This window comes from Notechis scutatus, chromosome 6 (genome assembly GCF_049901735.1).
Source record: "Notechis scutatus isolate UNSWTSFEM ecotype Mainland chromosome 6, rNotScu1.2, whole genome shotgun sequence".
Taxonomy (NCBI): domain Eukaryota; kingdom Metazoa; phylum Chordata; class Lepidosauria; order Squamata; family Elapidae; genus Notechis; species Notechis scutatus.
This window is the reverse complement of record NC_142014.1, coordinates 80,139,992-80,148,686: the sequence shown is the minus strand read 5'-3', so window position 1 is coordinate 80,148,686 and position 8,695 is coordinate 80,139,992. Positions and strand designations below refer to the sequence as shown.

Below are 8,695 nucleotides of genomic sequence, written 5' to 3'. Positions count from 1 at the left end.
AGTCCACGGGAACAGCCAGATCCACTTATCAACTGTGTGTTGAACTTAACAACTGTGGCAAGAAAGGTCATAAAATGGGGCAAAACAACAACTGTCTTGCTTAGCGGTGGAAATGTGGGGCTCCATTGTGGTTGTAAGTCAAGGACTCACTGTAGATCCAGACCTTCCTTCTCCTTCAAGATCTCTGGGCAGCCTAGAGGAGAAAACGCTGATCTTTTCACCAGCAAGATCTTCTTACCGGCTTTTGCTTTCTAGATCATGGAAGAAGCGAGAAAAATATGGAGCAAGATGGAAACGCTGCGCCAAACCCGGAAGATGGCATACACAGTGACGCACGACGGTAAGTGGGAATATGTGAGAGGAGGTTGGGGGCATTTAGCTCTGCTGAAGAAACAGGAAGAAAAAAATAAGAATAAAGGGGCGATTTTCTTCATGGAGGGAAATTCTAGTCCTGCCTTAGGCATAAAGCCGGCTGGGTGACCTTGGACCAATCACCAGGAGTCAGTGAGTTCTAGTCCCTCCTTAGGAATGAAATCCAGCTAGTGACTTTAAAGCAATCACCAGGAGACAGTGAGTTCAAATCCTGTCTTAGGAATGAAAGCTGGTTGGATGACTTTGAACTAATCACCAGGAGAGGGTGAATTCTAGTTCCGCCTTAAGCATGAAAACCAGCTTTTTGACTTTGGACCAATCATTAGGGGATGGTGCGTTCTAGTCTTGCCTAAGTGGTTCCCATCTTCAAAAAAGGAAAAAATAAACAAACCCAGGAAACTACAGACCAATCAGCCTAACATGAATACCCGGGAAGATACTGGAAAAGGTAATAAAAAAACAGATCTGCCAACATCTAGAAACAAGTAAAGTAATAACTAGCAGTCAGCACGGGTTTGTTAAGAACAGATCATGCCAAACCAATCTTATTTCATTCTTCAACATAGTGACTAAATTAGTAGACCAGCAAAATACTGTGGACATAATATACTTAGATTTCAGCAAGGCATTCAACAAAATAGACCACAACCTATTTTATGGTAAGCTAGAAAAAAGTGGGATAGGATTCGCAACTGGCTGGCAAACCGTACTCAACGAGTAATCCTTAATGGGTCTGAGTCTACATGGAGGGAAGTAAGCAGTAGGGTGCCACAAGGTTCTGTCTTAGGCCCAGTACTCTTCAATATCTTTATTACCGACATAGATGAGGGAATAGAAGGGGAACTCACCAAATTTACAGGGGATACTAAGCTGGCAGGAATAGCCAACACCCAAGAAGATAGGCTCAAGATCCAGATGGATCTCGACAGACTTGAATCCTGGCCCCTATCTAACAAAATGAAATTCAACGTAGAGAAAAGTAAAATCCTACATGGCAAGAAAAACCAAAAGGACACATACAGATTGGGTGAAACCAGGCTCAATAGCAGTAACTATGAGAGGGATCTTGGAATCTTAGTGGACAACCAGCTAAATAGGAGCCAGCAGTGTGCAGAAGCAGCCAAAAAAGCTAATGCAATCCTAAATTGCATTAACAGAGGGATACAATCAGGATCAAGGGAGGTACTAATACCACTCTATAAAGCCTTAGTAAGACCACACCTAGAGTCCTGCATCCAGTTTTGGTCACCACACTATAGAAAAGATGTTGAGACTCTAGAAAAAGTACAGAGAAGAGCAACCAGGATGATTAGGGGACTGGAGGCTAAAATATATGAAGAACGGTTGCAGGAACTGAGCTTGGCTAGTCTGGTGAAGAGAAGGACCAGGAGAGACAGGAGAGCAGTCTTCCAATATTTGAGGGGCTGCCCCAGAGAGGAGGAAGAGGTCAAGCTATTCTCCAAAGCACCTGAAGGCCAGAAAAGGAACAATGGATGGAAACTGAACAAGGAGAGATTCAACCTGGAAATAAGGAGAAACTTTCTGACAGTGAGAACAATCAACCCATGGAACAGAAGTTGCCCTCGTTGTGGGAGGGCAAGTTGTGGGAGCGACATCACTGGAAGCTTTCAAGAAGAGATTGGATTGCCATTTGTCAGAAATAGTATAGGGTCTCCTGCTTGGGTGGGGGGTTGGACGATGACGTACAAGGTCCCTTCCAACTCTGGTTATCTGTTAATGTTATCTGTTATCTAAGTCATGAAAGCTGGCTGGGTGACTTTGGGCCAATCACCAGGAGATGGTGGGTTCTAATCCTGTCTTGGGCAGTTTAAGACATGAGGACTTCAATTCCCAGAATTCCTGAGCCAGCATGATGGGAGTTGGAAGTCCACGCATCTTTAATTGGCCAAGATTAGGAAACTCTGTATTAAAAGAAATTATAACAATGCTTCCTTTTTAAAGTCATAGTAGGCTCTGTTTCTGCTGTAACGCAGAAGATTGCAAAACATAAATGTTGGTTTATTGTACACTGATACTGATTTTAAACATCAGTCTTATGTCTTTTAGGTTACTTGAAGTATTTGCAACTCAGAAAACCTTCTATTTCCCAGTACGATGTCATCATGGTGGACGGGGTCGAAGACTGCACCCCTGGTGAGTGAGGTGTAGCTTATGAGTTCATGTACAGATAGTCCTTGACTTTCAACAGTTGGTTTAATGATCATATGAAGTTGCGACAGCACTGAAAAAAGTGACATGACCATTTTTCTCACAACCTCCGTGATCATATGATCAAAATTTGGATGCTTGGCAACTGACATGTACTTAGGATGGTTCCAGTGGTCACGTGATCCCCTTTTGCAACCTTCTGACGAGCAAAGTCAATGGGGAAGCCAGATTCACTAAACAGTTTGTTAACTTTCTGAGCATTTCGGAGAACCGGTTGTTGGAAAAAAAATCTCCTTTTGTTTTTTTCCACTTTACAGGGCTAATACTGTAAGGAAGGCAGGAAGGAAACATTCTGGTGTTGTTTCTAGCCTAATATTGAAGAACTTTTGAGGACACTAGGGATGATATTGATATGGGAAGTAAAACAACTGGACCAAACATTACTATGAAGGAGGTTGAACATGCAATAGAAATAGTGAAAACAAAAAAAGCCACAGGACCTAATGATACCCCAGTAGAAATTTTAAAATTGCTAGAAGACAATGGGAAGAAATTTTTACTGAAGCTCTTCAATCGAATATTATGAAACAGGAGAGATACCGAATGATTGGCTAAAGTCAACCTTTGTGACAATCCCCAAAAAATAAATGCAAAAAAGTGTACTGAATACAGAACAATAAGCTTAATGAGTCATGCTCTGAAAATATTCCTGAGAAGAATTCACACAAGAATATACCACAAAATTGAGGAGTGTCTAAGTAACAGACAATTTGTTTCAGAAACAATTTTGGTACACGAGATGCCTTATTTAGCATTCAAGTTCTCGTACGGTGTTATAGAGATGTCAGTCACAGTGTTTAAATGTGCTTCATTGATTTTGAAAAAGCATTTGATAAAATAGGTAAACGTTCCCCTTGCACATCCATGCTAGTCATTTCCGGCTCTAGGAGGTGGTGCTCATCTCCGTTACAAAGCCAAAGAGCCAGCGCTGTCCGAAGCCGTCTCCGTGGTCATGTGGCCGGCATGACTAAATGCCAAAGGCGCATAGAACGCTGTTCCCTTCCCACCAAAGGTGGTCCCTATTTTTCTACTTGCATGTTTACATGCTTTCAAACTGCTAGGTTGGTAGAAGCTGGGACAAGTAATGGGAGCTCACTCCGTTACGTGGTGCTGAGGATTTGAACCGCCAAACATGCTGACCTTTCTGATCGTCAAGCTCAGCGTCTTAGCCCCTGAGCCACCATGTCCCTCTATTTGATAAAATAAGACCTAACAAACTTACAAGTCCTGAAACAAATGGGACTAGATGACAAAGACATCCGAATAATAAGAATCTATATTGGCATCAGGTTGCAAATGTGAGTTTAGGCCAAAAATATTCAGATGAAGCAGAGGGGTCAGATAGGGCTGTATTCTGTCTCTGTTGTTGTTTAATATCTATTCTGTGAATTTTCAACGAAGCACTGGAAAACATCAATATTGGCCTCTAAGCAGGGGTGGGATTCTACCGGTTCGCCCCTATTCGCTAGAACCGATTGTTAACATTCTAAGCAGCTTGGAGAACCGGTTGTTAGAAGAAATTACTGGGCTAATCCTGTAAGGAAGGCAGGAAGGAAACATTCTGGTGTTGCTTACAGAAACTGCCTCTCTCTTAACACTTATTACATTCTTGGCAGCACTAGACTTCCTCTCTCAGGAACTTCTCTGGAGATTTTCCCCCCTCCCTTGCTGGTACTTTGCTTGTGTGGAGTGACCATTCAAAGTTACAATGGCACTGAAAAAAGTGACTTATGACCATTTTTCACACTTATGACTGTTGCAGAATCCCCACAGTCATGAGAGGCCAGGGGAGGAGATGCGTGCCTCGATGAGAGTGATATTGAGTTGGCCACACCCAGCCAATAACATGACAACCAAGCCACGCCCACCAACTAAGCCACACCCACAGAACCGGTTGTTAAAAAATTTGAATCCCACCCCTGCCTCAAAGTAAACAGTGTTCGGGTCAACAGTTTAAGATATGCTGATGATACAGTTCTGCTTGCCAGTAAGGATGAAGACCTTCAGCTCCACATTAACAGAGTCACAGAAATATTTGAAAAATACGGCTTGAAGCTTAACACCCCAAAAACCAAGACCATGGTTGCCAGAAAACAACCAATTAATTTACCACTGATAAATTCGGAAGACATGCCACTAGAAAAAGTTGAAAGGATTACATAACTCAGTTCTAATTTACATGAAAGCTGGAACATGACCCCTGAAGTAAAGACAAGTATAGAGAAGGCTCGAACAGCATTCTTCAAAATGAAAAAGGTCTTCTGCAGTCACAACCTAAGCCCAAGACTAAAATGAGCCTTGTCAGATGTTACATCTTTTCTAGCCTGCTCTATGGAGTAGAGAGTTGGTCTCTGACAAAAAGCTACTTGAAGAGACTAGAAGCATTTGAAATGTGGATTTACACATGGCTGTTATGTATAAGCTCGGTTGGCAAAATCAGAAATGAGGAGGTGATAAGCTGCCTGGGAAAGCCAAGGGAAATCATCAAAACCATTAAAAAGCAAAAGTTAGAATATTTTGGACATGTGATGCGATACCCAGAAAAATACATCATACTTCACTTAATCCTCCAGGAAAAGATTGAAGGCAGACGAGGTCCAGGCAGAAGAACATCTAAGGGACTGGTATGGACAAAACTCAGCAGCACTTTTTTGTTGTGGCTATTGATAAAAATAGGATCACCAACATGATCCCTGATGTCCGATGACAGATATGGCACAAGAAGAAGAAGAAACAGCTAAAGATTCTTGCCAGTACGCTTAGACCTCCTGTCTCCGGAGCTTCTGAGGCTTGACTTTCTTAAAGGGGAAGGGTTGTTTTAAGCTTTTTATACTGCTGTTGGGAGGAAATAGTCCCCTGTTGGAGTTCTTCCAGTCGGGATGCCAAGATTAGCACTTTGAAGAAATAATTGAATAACCAAGCAGAGCTGCCAGAAAGACGTTTTTAATGACAAGGCACCAAGATGAGTGACATTCAGCAAGGTTTCTTGAAAGATTGACATTCAAACTCATTTTCTGAGTTTTGGTCTAAAACTGGTTTTTGGTGAAGTTTAATCCTGTGTTTATTGATGAGATAATTTTCCCTATTCAGCTTTGAAGGAAGGCCCCAGATAGAAGAAGAAACCATGAGGCAGCAATTAATTCAAACACAATACAAATAAATCAAATACAAATGAGTAGATCACAACACTTTAAATCCTTTTAAACTAAAACACTAGCCTTCTCTGTCTCATTTCCAGAACTGACAGCCCCAGGGGAGTTAACCAGGGAAACACTTTAGACCAGTGGTTCTCAACCTTCCTAATGCTGCGACCCTTTAATACAGTTCCTCATGTTGTGGTGACCCCCAACCATAAAATTATGGCTCGGTTCCTAAGACCATCAAAAATATGTGTTTTCCGATGGTCTTAGGCGACCCCTGTGAAAGGGTCGTTCGACCTCCAAAGGGGTTGCGACCCACAGGTTGAGAACCATTGCTTTAGACTAATAAAACCACTGGAATGTAGCAACAATATAGTCAGAATGTAGCAACAACACAGCTATATCTTCTTAAACCAATTACCATCTTGTTAAACCAATTACCAAGATAAACAAGGCACAGGAACTAGTCAGATTTCCCAATTTTCTTTTCAACAGAGATAAACCCTTTTTCCTTCCAAACAAAGCCAAACTAAGAAAAAAAATCCCATAATAGATATAGAATTAAAACATCACCAAATACAGGATTTAATTATCAAAAGCATGTGTTGAGCTGAAAGGCTCAGAAAGAATATATAAACTCATGTTTGGATGTCAATCAGCCTAGCTAGCTGAGAAACTTTACTGAATCAAAGTTTCTTGCCATTAAAAGACTTCTTTCCGGCAGCTCTGCTTCACTATTCCATTTATTATTCAAGGCATCATTCGCTGTTTCCCAGCTGGAAGAATCCTCATCGGGAGGCATTTTCCTCCCAACAGGAGGAAAAAGGTTAATCTCTGTTCCTGAAAAGAAGCAGGGTTCAGAAATCTGGCTAGTTCCTGTATCTATTTGTTTCTGGTAATTGGTTTAACAAGCAATAGCTACTATGGTTGCTCTTTTGCAACATTCTAGCACTAATTGCTTTCTTTGTAGTTAGGCTTATCTCAAGTGTTTATACTTGAGCTTGCCTAGGTTGTGAGCTCTGGCAATGAGCCAGACAAGGCTTGTGTTTTAGTTTTAAAAGGATTTAAACTGTTGTGATTAAATTATTTGTATTGTGTTTGACTTTTTTCCTGCCTCGTGGTTTCTTTTTCCACCTGGGGTGGGGTCTTCCTTCACTGCTTTAGTGGTTCCTGGCACTGTCCTTTTGGGGTGTACTTCCAAGAGGCAGGATGCAAGCTTGGCACTGATTTTTTTTTTACTGCCTTTCTGGGGGGCATGTGATTTTTCCTTAAATCTGGATGATTTCCTTAGGATATCTTGTGAAGTGAGTGGTGCAAATGGAACTAAGGATTCCTTCTCCTGGGTGGGAAAGGGTGCTTTGTCAGTTCACTGAACGCAGGAATCTCTTGTCTATGGGGATTCTTCAGTCATCCAGGTCATGGCTGTCTCAAAGGTGCTTTTTTCAAGAGGCAAATGGACAGGGTTGATCTCCTCTAAGACTGACCAGTTTGATGGCCTTGCAGTCCAAGGGACTTGCAGGAATCTTCTCCTCCAGCACCAGAGTTCAAAGGCCTCCATTCTTTGGCGCTCAGCCTTCCTTATGGTCCAACTTTCACAGCCATACATTGCAGCTGGGAAAACCAGTTTGTCTCTTTAGCTTGGCATTTTGTAGCCCAAGTTTCTGGAGAGCGTATATGACCTCTCTGCTAAAGGGTTTCACTTTATAAGCAAGAGTTGGCTGCTGATAGTTATCACTGCATTTTAACTATTTTAATTCCTCAAGGTGCTCTGGCACCCTGCCTGATTTGTAACTCCGACTTGCAGGTATTTTTAATGTAATGATTGGTATTTAGGCCAGCTTTTTTCAAGCAAAGAAACTTTTTGTATTTTTGTACAGTAGTTACAATGACACTGAAAAAAGTGATATATGACCGTTTTTCCACATTTATAACCATCGCAGCATCCGCAGGATCATGTGAGGCTGGGCGAGGCAAAGTGCCCCTCGACGTGCGGGACGTCAAATTGGCCACGCCCACCCAGTCACATGACCACCCAGCCATGCCTACCCAGCTGGTCATTAGGGCAGAGAACCAGTTGTTAAGTTATTTGAATCCCACCACTAGGCAAAACATGACAACTTTCTTGCTCAGCAACAGAAATTTTGGGCTCAATTGTGATTGTAAGTCGAGGACTGCCTGTAATGGTTGGATTGGTCTTTTGGTGCAGTTGCCACAGAGAAATAATTCTCAAGGAATTTTTAACTCTTTGCAGACGAGAGAACTCTAAAGGAAAGTCCCTGGCTGACTAGGGAATTCTGGGAATTGAAGTCCCCACATATCTTCAGCTTGCCAAGATTGAGAAACAGTGATCTAATATTAGGGGAAACTCTGTAAGATCCACGATTTGTGAGTTTGGGGGCAGAGGGATGTGATTTCCTCTACACGTCTTTCCTGTTTTAGACATTTCAGTTCTCATTATTTATGATAAAGATTAAAAGATTAAAATCCTCAGCTGATTAAATTATATTTTTTTTTTTTTGAGGGTTCCTGTGGTCTTCGTGGCCTTTCCATATCGAGCTTCTAAAGGTCTTTTTTTCTTTCTGTAGCTATTATGGACATTATCCTCAGGCAAACGTGTGGGGTGATCCTGGTAGGAGATCCACACCAACAGATCTGTACCTTCCGAGGTGCTGACAACACAGGTTTTAGTGTGAGTGACAGTCGCAACTTCTACCTGACGCAGGTAAGCTGAGGTAGGAGGGCCGACTAGCTGAGAAATTTGACCTGGAGTTGTGGGATAGCTGTAGATTGAAGAGCCAGAAGATTCAGTTCTTAATGATTCGAGGATCTAAATTGTGGATCTTTTCCAGTTCCAATAGAAAGCAATCTCAACATCGGTCGGAATCCTGACGTTGAGAAGATCCACAATTTGATCCAGAAGATTCAGTTTCTTGCAAATCATAGATCTAAATTGT

General features: G+C 41.9%; 1 protein-coding gene across 1 annotated transcript in view; it reads left to right on the top strand.

Annotated features, from left to right (window-relative positions):
* Nucleotides 1-256: 256 nt before the first annotated feature.
* LOC113431175 (F-box DNA helicase 1-like) overlaps nucleotides 257-8,695 on the top strand; it is a 73,182-nt gene continuing 64,743 nt past the window's right edge. Inside the window, exons 1-3 of the mRNA XM_087968927.1 lie at nucleotides 257-340; nucleotides 2,440-2,526; nucleotides 8,327-8,463. Of these exons, the coding sequence (XP_087825053.1) occupies nucleotides 259-340; nucleotides 2,440-2,526; nucleotides 8,327-8,463 (306 nt within the window). The 5' untranslated portion in view covers nucleotides 257-258. The remainder of the gene's footprint in view (nucleotides 341-2,439; nucleotides 2,527-8,326; nucleotides 8,464-8,695) is intronic.